The sequence below is a fragment of the Coturnix japonica genome, chromosome 6 (assembly GCF_001577835.2).
Source record: "Coturnix japonica isolate 7356 chromosome 6, Coturnix japonica 2.1, whole genome shotgun sequence".
NCBI lineage: Eukaryota > Metazoa > Chordata > Aves > Galliformes > Phasianidae > Coturnix > Coturnix japonica.
The window spans coordinates 13568281-13591329 of NC_029521.1; the positions used below are offsets into that span (position 1 = coordinate 13568281).

Consider the following 23049-nt stretch of genomic DNA (forward strand, 5'->3'; position numbering starts at 1 on the left):
ATCACCCTACAACTCCTGGTGCCGTGCTAATGGATAAATCCTCTCTTACATTCCGTATGTGTTCAAGGCTCTGGCTCTGTTCAGTATGCTCTAGCTGCACTCTTAGGTCCCACATCTCTCTGTATTTGCCTTGCCCCTAACATCATTTGTCTCTTGCACTTTGGGATGGGGATAGAGGAATTTGGTCTCCTGGAGGTATGATTTGTGCACATGAAAGTACTGGAGATGACTAGAAAAATAATGCAGTAGCTATAAAATGGCCTGAAAACAGTTGCTGAAAGCAAGTAAAGATGAGGTTGAGTTAACATAGTCCCAGCAGTCACAAGAAGGTGCCATATAGTGATAGCTGCATTTCTCAGCTTTGTGCCTCATAGTATAAATCACGTTCATTATTCGGTTATCAAAAATAAATAGACCCCCATGGGTCATTCTGGTGTATCTGCTGGTTTCAGTGATGAAAGCAACACTTGTTTGAACAGTGGGAAGCTAATAGAAAACTGTTACTCTGGATGTGAATGGAAAAGAGTAAGTGCTGTGCTACAGGCACAATGTGAGGTGCACACATGAGTGGTGTGGATACAAGTGAGGGGAAAATGGGAAAATTTAGACTAGGAGATTGCCAGATGTACCCATATGTCTCTACTTCTTCCTCACAGATAGAGGTTACCGCTATCTTAATGCTTTTTGCTTTTCAACACACTGATCACTTTGGGAAGTTTTATACTGATTTGGTGCACAAAGAAACAGCTGTACAAAGAAAAAGTGTCTGTATCCTGACAATATCGATTTTGCTTGCAGTTCTGCATGCTGAAGACTTTCTAATGCAAACAACACTGTGTTGCTTTTCCTCCACTGGATTCTAGGTTTATTTAGAGGACAGCTTGATTCTGACTTGATGTGAAATGGAGGAGACAACATTTTCTGTAGGGCTTCTGCTTTACATGAAATGTGAAAGGTATGTACACCTTTGAGTAACCTGGCAAGATGAGATACATTCTCTCCATCCTAGAAGGAGAACCCAAATGAGTTTGGGGGAACAGGTAGAGTCGCCTCGGAAGGAGCAAGCAGGAGCTAAAGGAGACGAGTAATTTCCATGCACAGAGCTACACAACGTGCAGACAACCATCCCTGTTTCTTCCATGAAATAGGAAATGAGTTTCCTTGCAGTTTAATTCTTCTGCATTTCCCACATACATTGCACAGCTACTTCCTAAGTCTCACTAAGTAGCTTTCTAGACCTTCGCTACTTCTCATTTCATGCATATGATTATTTTACTTCCATGCTTTCTGACACATTATTTGAATGCCTGGCACTTTAGAAGTTATGTACAAGAGCCTACAGGAGGATGAGGGGAGGGGACAGAAGAAGGGTGTAAAGAAGAGTATGACCTCAGGCTGTTTTTCTGAGCCCTTACTAAGATGCAGGATGTTGAGAAACTATTACTTAAATGCAATAGGAGGAAGAGAAGAAGAGGAACAGCATATTGATTTGAAAAGAAGGAGTGAGGCACATATGGAGTGCCTGGTCTTCCTGTGTACTGAGGCAGGGACTTCAGGAGGCCCAAGGAGCAACCTTTTCCTTTCCCCTCTCCTCAGGGCTTGTGGCAGTGCTATCTGAGACTCTGCACTCTGAGCTGTCAGTTATTAATAACCCCAGGATGCCTGTGCAAACAGACTTGAAGAGTCAAATTCATAGCACTTTGCATCAGCACTTTGTGCTGGGCAGAGCTTGCCTGCACCCAGGAGGCACCCTGGGTGAGTGGGGCTGCTGGACAAGCCTCCCCAGCAGTATCCACAGACAGGCTGGGAGGAAGCGGCCCACTGCTGAGCTGTGGGGCAGGTGCACGAGCTGGTCTGAACGTGGCACTGCAAGCCTGAGGTGAGTTGACCTGGAAAGAAAAATAATTTAGAGTAGGGGCTGCAGAGGGTAACGACTAGTTTGGTTTGTAGCAAAAACAACCAAATAACTACTGCAAAGAGTCACGCAGGAAAAGGCAGAGCAATTGTTCAAGGGAGAAAAGAGTAACTGTGGCCCTGACTTTATGTATGGGATAGCAGGGAAGATGGGGACGGAGGCTCCAGAAGCATCCCCTAATGGGGTAGTGGGAAGAGCAGTAGTCACGGTGCGGATCTGGGCCCTGCCAATACTGAAGATTGCTGCCATTTTCCCTATGCTAAACTCATTCCATGTAGTAGCTTTTCCACTCTTCAGTCCTGATGAATCAGTTGGGGGACAACAGAAAGGGACAGACTTGCCACCACTGTTCCTTGGGAATGAATGTGCTGGAGGGACACAGTTCCCCAACAGTGCCAGCCCTTCCTGTCTTGCCCCGAGGAGTCCACATTTGGGGCATGCGGACAATTTCCCTCTGTTTTGCCCGTCTTGTGACCCATTAGATGGGCCGTAACCTTCCAGCCCCCTGACTCTTGGCAATATTGCCCCTTTCCTGTCAAATAAGACCTCCTTCTTTTATATAGCCAAGCAGATGTACGCCTGCTCGAGGAGAATGTGCAGCGCGTGCTTTATGGCTGCACCTGCTCACATTTGCTTAGGGAATATGCCTGGGTGGGTTCTTCTACAATGTGAACTACACAGGCAGCATCTCAGGAAAAAGAAAAGCCTAGAAATCAGAAAGGAATACAAACAATCCAAGAGAGTATCTGGCAGTATGATTAGAGTTGGCTTAATGGGGCTGGGCTGCTTTCAGCTGTCGTTGCCACCTCATCACAGGAAAATCATATTGCAAAAGGAGCAAGGGTGGAATAAAACTGCAAAATACATGGAAGATAAAAATGTCTTGAGCACAACAAGGGCAGTGCACAAACTCCTGGAGCTACTTCTTTGCTTGCTAGTTTATATATATAACTATATATATATATATAGTTATATAAATATAACTCATAATTCGGTGTCTTCAGTTCTGAAGTTTTCAGCAAGTAAAGCTGCAAGGACAGAGATGATCAGTTACCATATTCTCTTGCTGAAGCCAATGGATCTTTACTTGTTTATATTTCCACTGCACTGTATGAGGATCCATCTCCCTGTATGCTATTGTTTGAGCACTAACAGTGCTAAAGTGAAGGCAAGCCATTAGACCTACTTATGTTATGTTACGTGTGATGAACCCCAAGAGAAACGGAAGCTGCCTGAAGTGGAATTACCGTGACAACTCCAAGCTTTCCCTGACTTTTAAGTACTTTTATCCTCTCTGAGGACAAAGATGGAAAATAGAGTACAAGAAGAAATTTCCTTGTTCCTCTCCTCCCCCCTCCAAAATGATACACGATGAGATCAATACGTGAGATATAGGTGCAAAGGACTCCAGACAACTTGGACAAACAAGTTTTGCTTTAATAGATTTGCCTGTGCCTTCTTTCCCCAGCCCTCCTGCAACAAATCAGAACGACAGAGGGTTTTTCGTTTGTTTGTTTTGCAGGAGTTGCAGTATAGTGGGTTTCTTAATATTCTAATCATAATAAAACTGTCAGAACATCCAAACCAAACTGGCACATTATTCAAAACGCTCCCAGATAACCCATGGACAGACTGAATATCTTTGTCCAAGAACACTGATAACCTCCAAATGATAATTGCATGGTATTACAGCATGTTATGACAGAGCAAGTTTTCAAACTGATGCTTTGTTACTGCAGCACTACAAGGTAACAGAGTACCACTGTGGCACATCTGTGTGCTGGGAGACCGCCATGTTACAACTACAATGTCTATTTTGGATGGCAATTGCTATGTGGTACTGTTGCAATGCTTCTGCTGTGACCTGTTGCTCTATTTTGTGTCCTAATACAACGTCTCCAAAGAATACCATGATATTCTGCTCCTTCATGCGGATGGGACAGAATAGAACCTGTGTGTGAAGTGAAGACCATGTGTCTCTTAACTGTAAATGGCAACTAAAAGATAGGCAAGAGATACCGTTCCAGTGTTTCATTCTCCATTTCCTTGTGTATTTAGAGCAAAGCAGAGAACTCTTTGTGGGAATGCCCCTTGCAGGGACTCCTGCTCCTCTTAAAAGGAAAAAGCCCACTAAACTCATTGGGAGGCTGACACACGAAGGTAAGATGCGCAAAGCTGCACACATGAGAATTGTTTGGATTTCAACCTGAATTTCAGCTTTCAAAATTTCACACTGCACATGACTGAAATCCTGGGGCAGGACACACATTGAACATACCAGGAGCCAGGGCCCCAGATATTACTGTAGCTGAGCCTTCAAGCACAACACACTTGTAACTTCCTATTGAACACCTTGTATACACAGTACCTATGTGAATAGAAAGAGAATATTATCTTTTCTGGGCACTGATGCTGCAGGGTCTACTTATACTCCATGTTGATCTCTTTCTTAGAATATTTGTCTAATTTCTTTTCCCTCTTTGTGAGAGAATTCCTTTGATTCCAGCACTTATTTGTGGAAAAAGACAGTTTCTCTCAGCAGGAAAAGTGTAACTCAGGGCACTTTTCTTTTTACAGAAAACATGTTCATTGAGTAGGGTGGCATTTAACTGACCACGATACCCCCATCATCTCTTTATTTTTAACAGCATGGGGAATGCTTTTGGTGCTTTGGAAAAGTAGTAATTCAGTGCTGCCACTTTCTTCAGGTTCCCAAAAGGACTGTAGAAACCTCTGTAGTAGGGTATTTATTTTTCTGTTTTTCCCCAGTCCTGTAATGTAGTAAAAAAGTAAGAATCAAGTTTCCAGTTAAAGGGCATTTCCTCCTGTTCTAGAAAACAGTGTCATATAGAATTGGCTTGCTAAAAAAAAAAAAAAGAAAAGAAAAAAAGGAAATTTCTCTAGAGAACATCTATTAAAATGAGAATAGACTTACACCAATTTTATATCAGTTTAATGATGAAGAGAATTTATTCTCTGTTGTGAATGAGAAACTGAGGCAGATAAGTGGTTCGATCCTTGCTTAATAATAATAATAGCAATTAAAAACAAAACAAAACAAAACAAAACCCACCATAATAAAAGTTGCTTGGTTCTAGATGGAGAACTCTAAGAGCATTTATGGAAGACTTTTATGCTGAAAATGTTTGAATCCATTGCTTTGATAGAGAATTGGTGGTACAAAATTTGATGGCAACAAAGTTACCTAATAATCACCGTATTAAGTCTTGATGAGAAGTTCAACCACTTTGCCTTTCAAAATTTCCCCTTAAAACAAATGAACAGAAGATACAATAACATCATCAAATCTTGCCAAAATAATGGTTTCAAGAAAATGTTTAAATGAAAGTGTCCCAGAGTTGTCTTTGTTCATTATTAAGTATCACTACTTGATGTTCTGACTGACACTCACCGGTCTTGAAAGTAGGGAGTACAGGGCAGAAACTGGACAAGGCAGCCTCTTCTGCGGCCACACTAAAAAATCCTGGTGCATTGACTCAGCTGCTTCAGATGTGAGACACATGCATCTAGTTCTACCCTTATACCTTGATAACAATCCACTGTACCTGAATGTCATCAACGAGGGGAGGGGGTGGGAGGGTGGGGGGAAGTGCATAGATCATTTCCTAACAATGTTGATTTAGAAGAGAACTCGGCTGCTTTGAAGCAATGTACAAGAGACCTGGAGCAGAGCACTTCCTAACGGGTCCCATTTGTATGTTTTGTAGTCATGCCGCAAGAGGTGACCAAGCTGAACCTGGGGAAGAAGATCAGCATCCCCAGAGATGTGATGCTTGAAGAACTTTCTCTCCTCACTAACAAAGGATCCAAGATGTTCAAGTTACGTCAGCTGAGGGTGGAGAAGTTCATTTATGAGAATAACCCTGATGCCTTCACTGACAATTCTGTGGTAGGTTGGAAATTAAAACCGCAAAGCTGCTCTGTGCATCCAGGGGGAACAGGAATGGAAGGTTCACAAGCTCTTTTCTTTCTGTCTCTATGTGTATGGGCAAGGAAGTGCAGAAAAAAAGCCCCGAGCAAATTAGATGAACACATATGTTTTTTGTTTCAGCAGCAGATTTAGTTTCCTTTTGTGAATAGTTTGGTATCATGCAAACAGCAGCATGGGAAAACAGTACTGAGTGATGAGGGAGGACCATATGTTTATCAGGCATTCAGAGCTGCACAGGATGTTGTACTCATCCCCTTTTCCCTTTGCAAGATGGAAGTGAGCCAGTCAAGTCTCACTTCAGCAACAGTGGGTGAGGTTCTATTTTTAGCCCCATATACAATTTTATTCCTCCTACTGTGTGCAGACCCCTTCTTGTTTCTGCACAAAATTCCACAATGAAAATTCAGATAGAAATTTCCAAGATGACGCTGCAATTTATTCAGTTTATTTGTTGGAAGCTATGGCTGTTGGGTTTTTTGGTTTTGTTTCATTTTGTTTTTTTCTGGTGTGTCTTCCTATTAGATACAATGCCTTTTTTTCCTCTTTCCCATGAGTTAGTTCTTTCGTTTAATCTTTGAACTTCTTTCTTCAGTTACTTGCCTGAAGTAAAGTCATCTGAAGATAATGAAACTCTTACAAGAGGGAAGTCTCCTTTCACATCATGTTAGGAATTCAGTAAAACAACATTTGGATGCAGCATCTCATCTTCTGATGCTCTTTAAGCTTTATTTGGTGGTACAATTTTGTCCCTTTGTGGCATCTGTTTTCCAGTCTTGAACTTGAGCGAAAGATGAAAGTCAAGCTGAAGAAAACATTCTGCCAAAAAAAAATAAGCTATTCTTTAGCCTTCTGGTATTTCTGAAAGCAGCTAGTAAGTTTCTGCATTTGACTCCTAAAACTGACAGTGTGGGAAGCAGGATGTGCAAAGATGGCTGAAAAGAATCATTAAAATTGTAGCAGTAGGTTGGAATATAGATCAGGGATGACAGGTCAGAGATACAGCAAGAATATCTCACATTGCTGAACTGTGGCAGTTTCTTCGCCTCTTGGTGCCTCAGGCAGTTCAATCAGCTCTCTTAGAAAAGATGTGAGAATGAACGGTGTGTTGAACTCTGGACTCTGCAGCTGGAAATCCTAGAGAAATGTAAGCTGTTTTTATAAATACTCAGCAATCCCAGAGCTCCCAGAATGTACTGAGGAGCAAGTTCCTATGTCAGAATGTGAGGATTGATGCAATGAGATGGCAGGAGGAGTGAGAAACTAAGGTGAGGTAATGAAAAGACTGAGGTCCAAATGTGCAAAAATTTGAAGGTGTCACTTATGGGTCTCCAGTCAGAGAAATACAACGTGAGTTAACGTGAGTTGTGATAAACTAGCTCAGAATTAGATTTGCAAAAACAGAGGCACTGAAGTGTTAACAGAAATACTGGGTCTCTCCAAGACTTACATTACAAAGGCTGATGACAATCACTGATTTTCTGTTAGCTGCCTTTATTTTTTCAGTAAGTTTATTCATCCACGTCTGACATTCATTCCATACCCTTTCTGTAATGAACCTTTACTTGTATTCTGCAACAACATCCAAACTCTCCCACTATGAGTAAAAATGCTGTGGAAATACATACCTGGGAGTTAGACAAGACCCTAACAAGGCTAGGATTTTCATCATGGCTTTGCTATAAGGGGACAGTGATCCAAAGAGCAGCTGGTACTCTCTGTTAAAATCCCCTATGATTCGCTTTCAGAGCAATCTTTTTTCTACAGTCATGGAGCAAGTAACAAATCTCTGTTGGTCAGTGCAGGAGGACTTCAGTCTGCCATGCTGCCCTTGCCTGAGGCCATTTTAGTAGGACCACAAACATAATTGTTAGCATTTGCTGGCTGCCCTGTGCACTTTGTGCAAGGACTCTGCCAGATGCATCCACTGCTTTTGTGGAGAACTGTTCTAATCATCACAGCCAGCACAAATTAACACCTCTGCTGGCAGCCAGAGCAGCAAGAAGAAAACTTGAGTGATCTCAGCAACAGAGCCATCCCCTCGGAGGGTTGGTTGCTATCAGGCAGCTAGATAAAAGCAACAGATCTGTGGCCTCGCTGTTATCTTCCAAGCCATCAGGAAAATGCCTGACCTTTGCATCAAATCAGTTTATCAAAAAAAGCTTTTGATTGCACTATTTGATTAGCAATCTGGTCCCTTCCTTTCTTGCTCCTGGCTTTGCTCAGAGGATTAAAAGAAGGTTTAAATGAAAAGGAACAGTGAGAGGAAGATAATGGCAGAGTAGAGAATTCCTATTACTACTTCCAGCCACTTCCTCCACCCAGTTAATTTTCACATCCTTTGTTTCTCATCCCCGAGAAGTTATTTTACCTTCAAGTTGTGAAGATATTTAAAGCTGGTGGGTTTTTTTGTTTGTTTGTTTTGTTTTTTATATCACGGATTTCTTAATAGTCTTACAAAGTTCTCAAGAAATGCAAGGCAAAGCAAGAAAAGGTTGGAATGGAGTACAGATGATTTCTTTCCCTCCAGAAAAAAATAGATTAACAGCAAGGTAACATAATATAAAAACAAGACAAAGAGAAAGGTTATTAAAAATAAATCCAAACCATATAAGGAATTCTAGAACAGCCTGTGCTGTGGCCATAAAGCTTCCACACAAGGCAAAAGATCCCAGCGGTCATGTCATTGATCTACTCTCCCGCTTCCACCCTCCACCTCCGTTTTCTCATCCACTCAAACAACCGTGCAGGGCAATCAGATCACTCTCCTCATTTCTAGCAGAGAAAACATACTTAGTGCATGTTCACGAATGTCAGATAGCCCATGTAAAAGAGAACACGTCACTCTCTCTTATTACTGCTACATGTCCATGCATTCAGCTGAAGACAAACTGTAGCTACTACCACATTCAAAAGGGTTGAACATTACCAACATGAGCATAATGAAGTGCACTGCCTACTGTGCGGCAATCTTCAGTATTGTGCCTCTTCTCTTGAAAATAAACAGTATAAAGGGATGTTTTTAGCAAGAACTGAGTTTGACATTTTTAGCAGTCTGATACCCTGACAAAAAGCTTGTGTCACATTCTCCAGTACCATGCTGGAGATGTGGAGCTCTGCCTGGCTCTGCCTACTAAATCAGAAGGATTTCTTCTCCCTGTCCCACTCTGTGCCACTGTGTTGCAGGAACTATGATTCATTCCATGAGGATATTATCAACTTCATTGTGGAGTTGCAAGGTGCAGTTTGTTATTTACTAAAGAACACTGCAAAATTCTAACTATCTATGTACTCAATTGCCATAGCATCTGACAAATCACTAAAGGAAGGAAATACTTCATTCATTATTTTAAAAGTGAAACTGAGACAGAATTTCTCAGTCCTACCTCTGGGTCTCCTAAATTGCACTTTACTGCTCAGAATTAGAATAGCAGTTCACAAACTTTTTCTCCACTTCATAATATTTATATTTTTGTCCTCAAATACATCAACATCAATTGAAACTACATTTCTTAGCCCTGCAGCCCCACTTATTTCTACCTTAACTCTTTACAAAGTCCCACCTCTGCTTTCAGTTTTGTGAAAGACCTTCCTGCTGTCATTAGATGGGAACTGTTTGAAAACAAAACCATGGTTATGCTTTTTAGATGTTGCTGTTATGATGTCTTTCTTCCAGTGAGAGCCCTTAAAAGCAGTCAAAAATTGTGGTCTGATTTGGGCTATATGTGGAAAATATGTTTTATGCAGGGATGTGATTTGTGTCTACTTTCTTCTGTTTCAGCTTTGCCAACCACATCTTAAATTTAAATTTAATTTAATTTAATTTAATTTAATTTAAATTATTATGGTGGTGGTATAACCGATATCTGAGAAGACAATTATCAGCTGTAATACACCTGAAAAAAACCACAATACCCACAAACATAAAAACCCACCTTCACACATTTTCAGCGCAGCCCATAAGTTACAGTAAAGGCAGTTCCCACATCTTGGCAATGCCTGTGTGAAGACAAGCTGAACACGTGTGGGTAGGTAGATTCTGCTGGACTTCAAGTCAGGAGGTTTTTTCAGATCGGATAAGATACCAAACGTGAAACAAACCATAGGAATTGAAAAAGGGTTAAAGAACCGGATTACTGTTCTTCTGCATAGTGACAGGAGCTACCCTGTACTTCTATTGCAGTTTAACAAGAACCCAGTGGAGTAAGGAGAAGTGACAGGTAGAAAATGGAAGTGATTATGTTACAATGCCTAAAATGGTGCATCGCAGCCGACAAAAATACACTACCAGCCTGTCTCACAGTTCTGACATGTGAAATGGCCAAACATTATATAATGTTTCAAGGAAAGTATAAGGATGCAGGAACAGAAGAGCAACCATGCAGCTACTCGTCATGTGTCACAAGCATAAGCTGTTGATTCTGGTTGCTCTTTACTATATGTACTTAGTGGAATGCCAAAGAAGATCACTGGAGGTAGGTTTTAAGTGAAAATATTAGGAAGAACAGTCTTTTTAGAAATATTAATATTAAATATTAAACCCCTTGAATAAATCTTACCAAATAAGCTGATATATAAAAAACTCCAAGGGTGTGACATAAGTGGAGTGAGCCAGTTGAGATATAACTTTTCTAATCAAATAAGCCTTTCTATGCTGGAATTGAATTGGTGCAGAAGACCTAAAGGAAGACCTAGAGGTTCCAGTTAAGTCCTAAACTGTCTAACAATGGACATGAAGTCTGATGGTTTCCTATTAGAGAGGTAACTGGCATGGAAAAATGTAGAAAGGCAGAGAGGAAGAGCCACTGTTTCTCCACAGCAGTTTGTTGGAGCACTGTGAGAAAAGTTTAGGCATAAATTCAGAAACTCAATTTCTTTCATCCACAAAGAAAAAGTAGAAAGGATGATATAAAACATGTAAATAAGATATTAAAAACAAACAAAACAAAACAAAACAAAACTGTACCATTAGATTAAAATTATCTCAATTTAGATGGGTAAAATCAGACAGTGAAGTGAAAAATTCTTTGCGTAAGGTTAAAAAGCAAGTCAGAAATAGAGCTGGATATAGAAAGCAGGAGCTGAACCAACTTAACTGCCTCCTGGGGGAGCACGATTGAAAAATTAAAATAGCTTAAGATACTTTAACGGCTGAGTTTCCTTTTTCTATTCATCCTTTTACAAAAAGTGAATCACAGGCTTAAGGCTGTGCAAAACCAAATTAAGGACTGATGGACAACCCTTTACCTTATGTTTTCATTTAAAAATAAGGCAGTTTTATTCAGGGGTCCCTACTCTCATATTCAAGCGTCTAAATTTTAAATCAGCCATCCTACCATAAAGGAACATTTGAGTGGCTGCTACTGAGAGGACATAGTCACGGTAACTTCAGAAGTGTTAGTAACCACATAGGCATCAAGTCTTTGGGAAGCTCTTTATCACTGAGGCGGAAATAGAAACACATATGGTGGCCTCAATCATTCTCTTTAGGGCACAGTAAGGAATTGATGGGAAGCACACGGTGTCTCCTCCTGGGGACTGCCTGCAGTGACGTCAGGGCATTGAGATACTTAGAGATCTCAGCTCCATTAGCTGGATCATCTTTCATCATCTATTTTTCATGAGACACATGCAGCAGTCCTAGGGAATTCAGAATTAATTTGATCCAGGCACCCCGCCTGCAGAATCGGACTCCCACTAGTGCTAAGGACTTCAAAGACACGAGCACAAATTATTTAGGTGAGCCAGGGGGCGGTGCAACACATGAAGTCTCCACAACCGTTCTTTTCTTAGGGCAAATTTAGGAATGCCAAAGGACTGAGACTGTTTCCTGCCTCCAGCGCCACCCAAACAAGTATTAAACATACCACAGCAAAGGACTGTGATCTGCCCCCAGGGCCAAGAGAAAAGGGTCATCAGCCTTCCCAATTGACACTCGTGGGCTCTGCTCCTGGGACTTTCACCAACAGGATCAGTGAACCCTGAGAGGTGAATTTTGTCATCTGAATATTCATCTTGAATATGCACGTTGCTACCAACGGCACAAGCCATGCTGTCCACCCGAGAGAAAGCCATATTTCTCTCCAAACACCCTGACCAGACACAAAGCTGCACTTAGTAAACTTTGGCTGTCAAAGCGCTGCTCCTGACCTCCACTGTCTTGGAGGGAGTTTGTTTGAAGCCAGCAAGATTCAAGATTTCCGAAAGACAGATTGCCTTTGCCTCCTATTGTATAATAGATTTTCCTATAAATTTGATTTAACATAGTTCACTGTGGTAGATAAAAGTAAAGAAAACAATTTATTCTAGTAGGTGAGCAGAGTTGGGGTATTACATGGAAAATGGGTCTTTCCTATCTGAATGGAAATGTCTCCTGAGCAGAGGGTGTTTTCCTAACAGGTCAGTGAAGAATCACAAAGTAGGCTGAGACCCAACAAACTCATTTAATTTGCAGATAAGTACGATTTAACTGTGGATTTCCTGAGGTAGACTTTGTGTTTCAGAAAATTTCACTCCTGTTTAGTGGTAACACTGCAATTTAAAATAACACCAGATGGCAATGATGCCCCTTCCTGGTCACATGAAATACTGCTGTTGTTAACAAACTCAGATCATTTTCCTGTAGTTCAGGTTATCCTTATGCTCCTAATGCTTTCTGATCCTTTCTTGCCCCCTTCCTCCCCTCTTTTCTCTCTTTTTCTTTTCTCTCTCTCTTCTTCTTTTCTCCAAGAAAGTGAATGTAAGTTAGCACAGGAAAAGAAAAATAAGCATTTAATGCTGAGGAAGGTCATGCAGCGTGGGTAAAACTTGAAGGCAAAATCTGCTTTGAAATTACTGAGCATATCAGTAGAAGCATTAATCTTCCAGATCTATTAAGCTTTTGAGAGTAACCTCATTCTGACCCCTACCCCTGAAAAAAACAAACAAAAAAACCCAACACTTTGTTTCAGGTTGCCTTTTTACAACTGTACATAGCCCCCACATAATCAAACAGATTGTCCTGCTAGATCCTGTGTACAGCTTAAGCTTCACACTCATGATCCTCTCCCTTCTCAGTGCTTCCTGACATTCAGGAGAACATTATCTCCTCTGTTCCTAAAAAGGGAATTCCCTACAGCTAGGAGAAGGATGGACAGTCCGTAAAGGCCCTGGGGGCACCAGCTCTGCCACTTCAGCCTGCAGCTGGCTCCCTGCCTGAGTTGCAGCCTGGTGACCTGCTGTGAAACCCTGGACACTGTTGCTGGAGACACACGGAGCAGAGGGTTAGATAATTCTTCTGCCTAGAGCCTTGTGAGGTTTTTACTTCTAGTCTATTTTTATCTGACCGAACAGCTGGCCTTGGAAGCCTGTTTACAGCCTGGAAAGCTGCTTTTTGCTAAACTGTACTAGGTGTAAGAGCCCTGAGAAAAACTTAACCCTTTGGGAGCACTCAGATCAGCACATTTGCCTCCCAAGGATTGTATATGAGGAACTGACATGAGCAGAACTGCAGCATGAGGAATGACAGATTCAGTAATCTTCAGCTTTATTACTGCTATATTTGTGTACTTGTGGCCTATCCCCTACTCCAACAGAAAGGACAATACGCCAGGCTTCTAGCCATGTAGTGCAAATCTCAATGTATAAAGACATCTCCATGACGACTTCATATATATGGAAAACAGCCATACTGGCAGTTATCTGTCAGGCTTTTATACTGTCATAGGTATTCTGCTGCTGTTGTGCTTTCTAATGCTTAGCTCCTACATGAAACAATTTCTATCTCTTGTCTATTTTGCTTTTCCACAGCTTGAACAGTGTCTCTATTTGGATTTCTACCTTCTCTGGCAAAAGCTGTTATTTCCTTCTGTATTTCATGCAGATCACTGCTGGGGACAGTACACACAACTGCCCATTTAAAAGTGTCCTTCAGTTGCCCTTGTTACTAAAACTGCTTCTAAGCTGAGTTAATCTTTGGGGGAATAACTCCCCCAAAGTTCTGCCATTGGTTTTGTAATCAGGACAAGGCTGGTTAGATCCCAGGGAGTCAGGGGTTTGCATTCTGGGACCGAATCCTGAAAATGTGAGTAGACAATGTCCTGCAACATAGAATTCTACTCTCTTTTGCCCTAGGATCACTTTCAGAAGTACATCCCACCAGGAGGGCATTATGGAGAAGATGCTCATGGTTATGGCCATGGACGGATGGTAGGAGGAGTGACAGCAGGGCATCATGGCTCCAATAAGCAGCACTATTCCACCGTTCCTCCTAGGCCTGGAAGCAAGGGAGGTCCTGGAGACAGTGAAGGGGAGCATGCAGATGGATCTGCTGGAAGTGCTGGAGAAGGAGGTCATGGTACTGAGAAAGGCAAGTATCTCTCTGCAAGAGCAAGAAATAGATAAAGCTATCAGAGCTTGTACTAGTCTTACTCTTAGAGAAGTAAATGAATTTGACTCAAACCTGTATTCCTACAAACTAAGTTGCACTGCAAAGTTTAAGATGTTGTTTTGATCGAGTGTTTTCTTTGCTCATTCATAAACAAAAAGCAGAAATACCTGCCTTGATTGAACCAAAGAACTGATGGGAGAATCCAGAGTTTTTAATGTTGGTACAGCAGTATGTCTGTACAGCATGAGCTTATACCTCTCCTTTGGAGGGTTTCATACTGAACACTACTGGAGTCAGTAGGAGTAGTGTTTTGGCTCAGTGGTCTGAGCTGACACATCAGTCTTGAGTATATCAATCCTAATTTCAAATTAAAGCGTTCACCTGAATGAACAGCACATTTTGGGTAATATTAAGAAAGAAACAGGAATACTTCTAAATGTTATCTGCTAATCATCCCTTAAAGCAATATCTTTATGAGGCAGAGCATCTTTCACTGATTTTAGTCCTGATGTATTTTTATCTTTCATTGAGCTTCACCAGAAGGCTCCAAAATCAAATCCCTTGCATGAAAATCGGCAGATGAAGTAATTAAATTTTAACAGTTTCAATGGCATTTTAACAACAAAAAGCAAATTTGCTTGGGAACTGTGAATAGGTACCATAAGTGACCAACTACTTTGAATGACTTGAAAAATCCAAGATTTTCCATTTACATTCTGGAAGAATGCCCATTTTATATCAAAATTAGCCTTTATACTTCTGGATATCCCTGAGAGAAAGAAATCTGTGAAACTAGGCAGCATTTTGCCTTCCCCAAGAATTTTCCCTGAAATAGTGGAAGAGGTGAAAGGTTTGAGCAACCAGAGGAAACAATGGAAATACAGCCTTCAAATATACACTTTAAAACAAGTTCCTGGGTGAGCGGCTCTTAGTCTGTGATACATCTGATTTTGTGGATAAGGACAGAAGTAGCCCAAGTTACAGAAATCAAACCATACATTCTGTGTGTCTCAGCTTCAATAGCAAGATAGATGTTCAATAGCAAGAAAGATGTGGTATTTGGAGCACTTGTCACCTAAATAGATGGTTTTATTTTCATCTGTCTACAGATGGAAAGTCAGGAGGCAAAAAACCTCTGTTTAAAACTTACATCTCCCCCTGGGAACGAGCAATGGGTATCAGCCCTGAGGACAAAAGTCAATTGACTATTGACTTACTGTCATATAGTCCCAAAGGTGATTTCCCCCATTACAAGTCTTTCAACAGGTAAGTCTTCTGGGATATAGAATTCCATTTACTTTGAATGAAAATAACAACCACAATAGTTTTGGGCATGGTTGTGCAATGTAAATTAGTATTAGTTGCATGCCATTTTGCTAATTGCAATCTCCCATGGGTGAAAAGAATGGAGGCCTATAAAGAGAAGATACATTAAGAACTAGAGATTTTAATTCAGCTTATAGACCTAGGTGGCAGAATATGAGGACTTTAATCCTTTTCTTTCTCCTCACATTTGATGTACCACTGCTTATCACTGTAGCTATTTAAAGTTCAAGAATTCAGTAAAAATATTGAATATCAGGAGCCATATACTTGCCAGTACTTTAGATAAGAATCAGGATCTTCCTGTTGCTTCTGCTAAGAATTCAAAGTTCATAGTGAACTGAAAGTTTGATTGTTGCTACTTGTAGTGCGGCCACAATCTTCTGCTAATCTATGTTATGTCCATGGTTTGCACTTAGTTTTGTAGCTTTAGAACATCAGTAGCTAGGAAATAGTAAATCCCAGCCCTTTCTGCAGTAACATAACCTCTGTCTCCAAAATATAAGGGATGTCTTCAGGTGTGAAAGCTGTATGGTCCTACAGAGAGCTATGCAGCAGGAATTAAAAAGCGCACAGGAGCAGAGAGGTTTTGTTTCCTGTATTTATTGTTGTTTTTTAATCACATAGACAATAGATATGTACGCTCTTGGGTAGGATTTGGTGGTTAACTGCAACAGCAGTAACATGCACTAACTCAATACATTTAATTATTTGTTTTCTAAATCTCATTGTTCACCTACGTTCTGTGCACTCAGTCCATTGTCTCTCCTTTGCCAGGACTGCCATGCCCTATGGGGGTTATGAGAAAGCAGCCAAACGAATGACCTTCAAAGTGCCTCAGTTTGATATTTGCCCTTTGCTTCCAGAATCTCTTGTGCTATATAATCAAAATTTCAGAAACAGACCCTCCTTCAACAGAACCCCAATACCTTGGATGCCTTCAGGAGAGTCCTCCGAGTACCATACTGACATCAATCTGCCAAGAAGTGGTGAAACAGAAGAGCTATAAATCCCCATCCCCAAAGTCTTTCTTTTCTTAGCCCTTTCTATTTGCAAGTTGGTAGAAAGGAGCTGAAAAGTGCAATTCTAGTCCTGTGAGTCTTTTCTTTCTTTCTTTTTTTTTCTTCTTTTTCTTTTTTTTTTTTCTTTTTCTTTTTCTTTTTTTTTGCCCATAACCCCAACAGGTCCCTGGTGACTTCTAAACTTAACACTCTCTGTGGTGTTAACTCATGTCAGAAACAGTTTGAGGGAAAGGAGTTTTTTATTCACCAGAGCATAAAAGGGCAAAATTAGGAATTCATTTTCTGTTTAGCAATGCTAAATGCTGCTTGTCTGCTTTATAATAAATTTGTCATATATTCACAAGTAATAAAACACCAAGATGAAACTAAAGAACAAAAAATCTGCTTTTTCTCTTTAAAAATGCTGCTGAATCAATTTGAGGACTAGCCATAACAAAAGACTCAGTCTCACAACAAGACTGTTAGCATGAGAAGAAACATCTGGGACAGTCATAAGATAAGCAGGTGCAGATCAAGGCATGAAGGTAGGTATGCATCGCTGTGAGCTGGACAAAGACCTTGAGACCAGTGGTGAGGAATGAAGTACTTGAGAGGCAATGATACAAGTAACAATAACAGCATTGGAAATAAAGTAGCAACTGAGTGTCTTGATGTAACAGATTAGAGCACGGCAGGGTCATTTGAACTATCCCAGTTCTCTCAAGTGTATCATAAGCAATGTCTAAGTTTTTACTTAGACAAAACAAGAAGGCAATGGGCTGGAAGAGAAGAGGCACTTTCAAGTGAGATCACTTGTCTATAGTTACAGATCAAACAATAAGAAGTCTTCATTACAACAAAAATACTTTGACAGCCACCACAGTGCAACACTTATTCAAACAGATTTATTTTCTTGTAACAGTTGTATCAATGCAACACACACAGGAAGAAAGCCAGGCACTGTGAAAAACAAATGAAGAACACTGGTTGTCTTCCTGGAATGCTTTGTTTGGTGGGTATTGCACTTTGACACGACACACAGAGCACTTTCAACACTGTATCCTGGCTTAGCCTGCACACAGACTGGTTTGTAGCTCCCCTCCCTGCTGAATTCTTTGGATCAATATTTCCTCTTATGAGGCTAGAAAACGTATTTGCAGGTACAGTTTCCACTGAAGTATTTCTCATTTAGGATTTTCTCCTCCTCGATGGGAAACATCTGTAATAGTGTATGATTTTATTGTTTGTACAGCTACGAGGTTGGCTTTGTTCCTCTCCTCTAAATGGCAACAGCCAGGGCAACCTGGAGATTTCTTAGAAATTATGCTGACAACATCAAGCTGCAGAAGTGATGAATGAATATTTCCCTAAACATTCTGATGAAATATATGATTTATTTAATGATTAAGATGAATTTGGAACTTGGTTTAGTGAATAAATCTAAAACAATAAAATCATATTTATTTCCTCCGGAGAAGATCACGCCAAAAATGAATGTTTGTCTTTTCTGACCTCATCTTACACAGTACTTGAAGTTTGTATTGAAAGGACTAAAGAAGAAGGACTAAGTAAAAATGCAGGCAAGGGCAGGAACTGCACAAACAGCACAGTACTCTCTGACAGTGTGTTTTCAGGGTTCCTTCATACAAGGGGACAACATCCACCTGCAGGTCAAAGGATGAGACACTCCTGAAACTCTCTGTGGTTCATAATATCCAGTTGGACAAGAATTTTTGTCTGTGTGCCTCATCATTCCAAACCTCAAACAGGGATAAGAAGTTGTGACATGCTTGGAATTAGTATTGCATAATTACAAATTTTAACTAATATTGCTATTATTACTAATATTCATACTTACAAGCTAAGAGGATCTTTCAGTTTCGGTAAATCTGCTTAAGGAGGCACATAGCTCTTCTTTTGCCCGTACACTTTCAACCTCAAATCCTGTTAAGTGGGATTTATGTGCTTTTGCTTCTAGTACACAGTGGGAAATCTAACATTACATTTTGTACAACAATTCAGACAACTTCTATCTTGCTGTTTACATAGTGTAATTTATATGCTACATCAACCATTATCCAATCTTATGTTAAAAGTGAGAAGAATCAGCAATCCAAATCCCGTCTCAAAAATCATTGGCACAACTCTGCTAATTTCAATGAGGCCTGTAGCAAATATAATCAGGGCAGAAGTTTGTCTAGAATGTTCAAATATTTAAGAGAACATTAGTGGCTGCTTCTGCTCTTTGTTTTCCTTGGGCTGTGATGTAGACTCAGGGGACTCGCCTCTGTATGATACTTACTTATACTGGGAATAAGAGGATTTTCTAAGATTTAATTACACTGAGTTCCCCCCACAAACTAGAAGCTGTGGAATGGAAACTCAGTTATCTGCTTTTAAGCAGGATCATAGAGATTAAAAGGACCTAAGAAAATATTGTGCCCGCCCTCTTGCAAAGGCAGAACACCATCCCCCTGGAGAGGATGTATTAGACATTAAACTTATATTCCACAGAACAGCAGCCAAAAAAGAATTTATCAGAGGTGGGTTGACCCATGAAATGAATGACTGGTTATAATTCTGTGACATTCAATTTAGAACAGAACGTTCTGGCCTTTGTAGGTATTTTCAGCATTATCCTCTTGTTTCCAGGCTCTGAAATGCTTCCTTCATGTAGTGAGACTTGTATGATGAAGAATCATCCAAGCCATACTGAAAACATGCAAAAAAAGTACACTCTACTTTTAACACAACAGAAAGGAGTTTAACAAATCTCAATATTACCATCCATACATTCATGTGCTTTAAAATCCTGCCTGAAGTTACCCCTGTAAACTGTAAGACTGTTAGTGCTACAGTCTGTGCTTTTCTGTGCTGTGCAGAAAATCTTCCATTTGACTGCAACGTATTCCATAATCAAAGGCTTTGCATCTCATCCTGGACAGCCTCATATGAGCAGCTCATCATTAGTGGTGATGAGAATATAATTCATACAATGAACATCTGGGAATTATATTTTATGTTGTTATTGACAGAGCATTTAGAGGAGATGGCTTTGTCATTAGGCTTAGTGACTCTCAGAAATAAAGGTGAGAACAGTTTGTAGCTATTAGTAGGCTTCATCTTGTTTGACCTTTTTTCTTTATTCATACTGTGAACACACAAAATGTGTTCATTTTACAATTAAGTACATACAAAATGGTATATATTCATTTGGATGTATATCAATTGTATGTATATATTTATATATTCACACCTCTTCTACAGTAGGGCTGACATCAGACAGACAGAGCTCAAAACCAATTGTTCTGTTACAGAGAAAACATTTGTACATAGCCCTGGTCTCCACACATGTCCTACTGCCTCATGGTGCAAAGCTTGAATATTCATTGCACTAAAGACTTTTTTTCTCCTACCGAGCTTGTCCTGACAAAGTTTCTGTTCTTTTCCACAGAAGACTGACTGCCACAGGTGTGACTAGCTGGCAAACATCCCACATCCCAAGGACTGCTCCTTGGCACAGCAAGCTGCTGTGAGCACTTCTCTGGCAACTTACAGAGTTCACAGCTGCCCATCAACAGCAGCTTGTATGCTAACTCTTCTTGGATATGTACTAGACAAGTTCACAAGGCAGAGTGCTAGCATTAAGATGTTTCTATGCAATTTAATCTATGCCAGTGTCCTCACATTGCAGCTTACTGACTAGTTAGAACAAGTTGCTCAGCCTGTCTTGGAGATGTGCCTGACCAGGGCCACAGATAAGCAAAATTTGCAGATGCACACAAAACTGAGATTGTGTGGAACCTTCCAACTATTGTGAGCTGCTGAGTATGTGGGATCCAAGACATTTAATTATATTCATTGCATCATATATCTACTAGGAAAAGTATCTTCAACTAGTGTAATTAATTAACTGTGCCTCTGTGCTACACCTCTTGCTCTCTCTGTATTAATCATACAGGAAGTGTTGTCATCCCCCTGATGATCATCTCCTGTTCTCAGTATAGCTTAAATGATACTCTAATGAGTCTAAGTTCTTGCTTTGACACATACTGTGTTAACACATGCAGCAAAGGGGAAAGGACTACACAAAATTCTCTGAAGGAATGCTCCTGAAAGGTAACTTTAACCACTGTCAGCTTAAAAATAAATCTCACATATAAGCTCTGATTTAAATTTGCAATTAAATGTTCTAGAAACATCACTTACAAAGGTTGTTCTGAAAGTGATGCCTCCAATTTGTTTCTGTGGAAAATACAACAGATACAAAAAGGACAATAACACTGTGTGATAGAGCAAATTCTCAGCTACAAAACATGACTTTTCAGCATAGTCACCACCATTCACTATGCATTTTAGGAGCCTACAAGGCTATCTGGAAAACGGCTTGTCTTTCATGTTGCTGAAATGCACCACCCGCTGCCTCACTGTGCTCACATCCGCTGTTTGGTCTCCATGAATATTCAGCAGGTGCCACTGAGCATCAAGGGGTGCCATTTTTGCTGGGTGAAGGAATTTCATGGTACTCCTTTGTTTCACGCGTGCTTCCATGTCAGACACAGTTTTGTCAGTCTGCCCCTCTGCTGCCATCTGTTGCACAGCAACAAAATGCAGCAGAACATTGCTGGGAAAGTTCAGCCTCTACTGCCATACCACCAACATAATGGGCCAACATAATAATAGGAGGCATTATGCTTGGAGCAGATATCGTATTTCATATCAAAACTCTCAATGGGCATTTTCCAACTTTTTAAAAGAAAAAAATAAAAAAGGCAGATAATGACCAGTGCCCTTGAAAAGCAGGAAAGCATTAGAGGTATTTGCAGCCCGAGTTACAATGAACATTTTCACAAGTCTACAGTGAACAAATAAATGCATGAAATAACAAGAAATTACTTTACAGTTATAAGTTCTTCTCTTAGTGCCAGACAAAAATATTTTTTATTCTTTCCTCTTCTAACAGGGCTTACCGGAAACATTTATTTCTTGGAAATCTGGACAGGAAAGACGTGACAATACTATGAAAGACTAACAAACATCTAAACTCTTCTCTTGCTCAGACATGAGCCATGGGCAACACTTCTGTTTCACTGCTGATCCCTGCGTTTGGAGCTGGAGAGAACAGTACAAGGAAGGCACTGAGAGCACTGAAAAAAGCCATCTAATAAACAAAAAAAGGCTATCTAATAAACAACAAAAGGCCATCTAATAAACAACAAAAGGCTATCTAATAAACAACTCCTTGTTTATTCTGCAAAGCATTTTCTGCAAAACATCCCGCCATAGAAAGGGTAAATAAGGACTCTGTAGACCTCCCTTTCTTACCAGGGGAAGTTCCTGCCTTAAGCACCAATTTCATTATGTATTACTGGAAAAACAAAGTGGTCCAAGCAAAGAAAAAAAAAAAAAAAGAAAAAGAAGAACTTTCTGTTGAGCAGCCTAAGGACAATCTATGGGCCAGATCGCACAGGAACTCCTTGCTCACAGATGCTGTACAAATTCAATTACACTGAAGAGTGCTTTAGTCTAACTCCACAGTGCCTGGATGAATGAATCAGATGAATAATTACTTCCATATTCTATTATAAAAGCAGTCATATTATAATGGGCTTGAAGCTAGCATGGATTCAGGGCTTCATTATACCTACTCTCTCTAAATCTTTCTCTTAATTATCTCCGGTCCCCAGGAGAGGGTTGAGGCCTTCTTTATTTGCTCTCTCTCCCAACATAGTTGGCTTGATTCCCAAAGCGAAAGACTAAAATGGAGTACGAAGTCACCAAGAGTAAATAAGTATCCTTCTAAATGCACAGATATTTTTTGTGTTATTTTAGAAGTGATAGAAATGTCACGGCAGCAGCTGCAGCACATTCTATTGTTCACAGAAGAAACAGCAGTTGAGCAGACACCTATATACACTGTTCTAGTACACTGTGTTTGTCCTGGGCAGAACAAAAGGTAGTTTGTTTGACAAAAGCAGTCCAGTGTTCTGGTCATACCTTACACATCTGGTACGGTATTGAAGATAAGCCTGAATGATCAGAAGCTGGTAATCCTGGCATATAGACATACATCTTTCAGATAAAGAACACTGGCAACAACTCATTTTGTGTACATTAAAAAGGGCTCAACAGCCAGGTAAAAAGAACTACAACTTACAGAACTGTTGGGATGCCTCCAGGGATTATCACAATATCTCTGAGATCTTGGGAACGCTGAAATACAAAGGCACAAAGGACAGAGTGTTAGCCCTCAAATCTACATGTTACTGTCAGATAAATGAATTATACCGTTCATTGAGGTTCATTAATACCAACAGGGAAGTATCAGCTGTACAAGATAAGGGCATTCCCCCCCAGGTCATCTTCAGCCTAACTTTACATGCACAATCCCAAATTGATAGGAAAGCAGCTCTTTACTCCAGTGAGCTCAAAATTTGTTTCCCAGGCACCACCAAAACTACTGCTACCTGAGTCAGCATTGTACCACCACACT

General features: G+C 40.4%; 2 protein-coding genes across 3 annotated transcripts in view; one reads left to right on the forward strand and one right to left on the reverse strand.

Annotated features, from left to right (window-relative positions):
* The window catches only part of SEC24C (SEC24 homolog C, COPII coat complex component), a 93621-nt gene that overhangs the window by 69967 nt on the left and 605 nt on the right, over positions 1 to 23049 (reverse strand). Inside the window, exon 2 of the mRNA XM_032445587.1 lies at positions 22714 to 22769. The gene's annotated coding sequence lies outside the window, so the exon portion shown is untranslated. The remainder of the gene's footprint in view (positions 1 to 22713; positions 22770 to 23049) is intronic.
* MYOZ1 (myozenin 1) lies at positions 1682 to 16653 on the forward strand. Of its 2 annotated transcripts, XM_015866520.2 has the most exons (6): positions 1682 to 1879; positions 3974 to 4075; positions 5644 to 5825; positions 13977 to 14211; positions 15342 to 15498; positions 16333 to 16653. In XM_015866520.2, exons 2-6 carry the CDS (start codon positions 4000 to 4002, stop codon positions 16562 to 16564), a joined length of 882 nt encoding a protein of 293 aa, XP_015722006.1. In that variant the 5' UTR covers positions 1682 to 1879; positions 3974 to 3999; the 3' UTR covers positions 16565 to 16653. The 2 variants fall into 2 exon arrangements, with proteins under 2 accessions (XP_015722006.1, XP_015722008.1); XM_015866522.2 differs by lacking the exon at positions 3974 to 4075.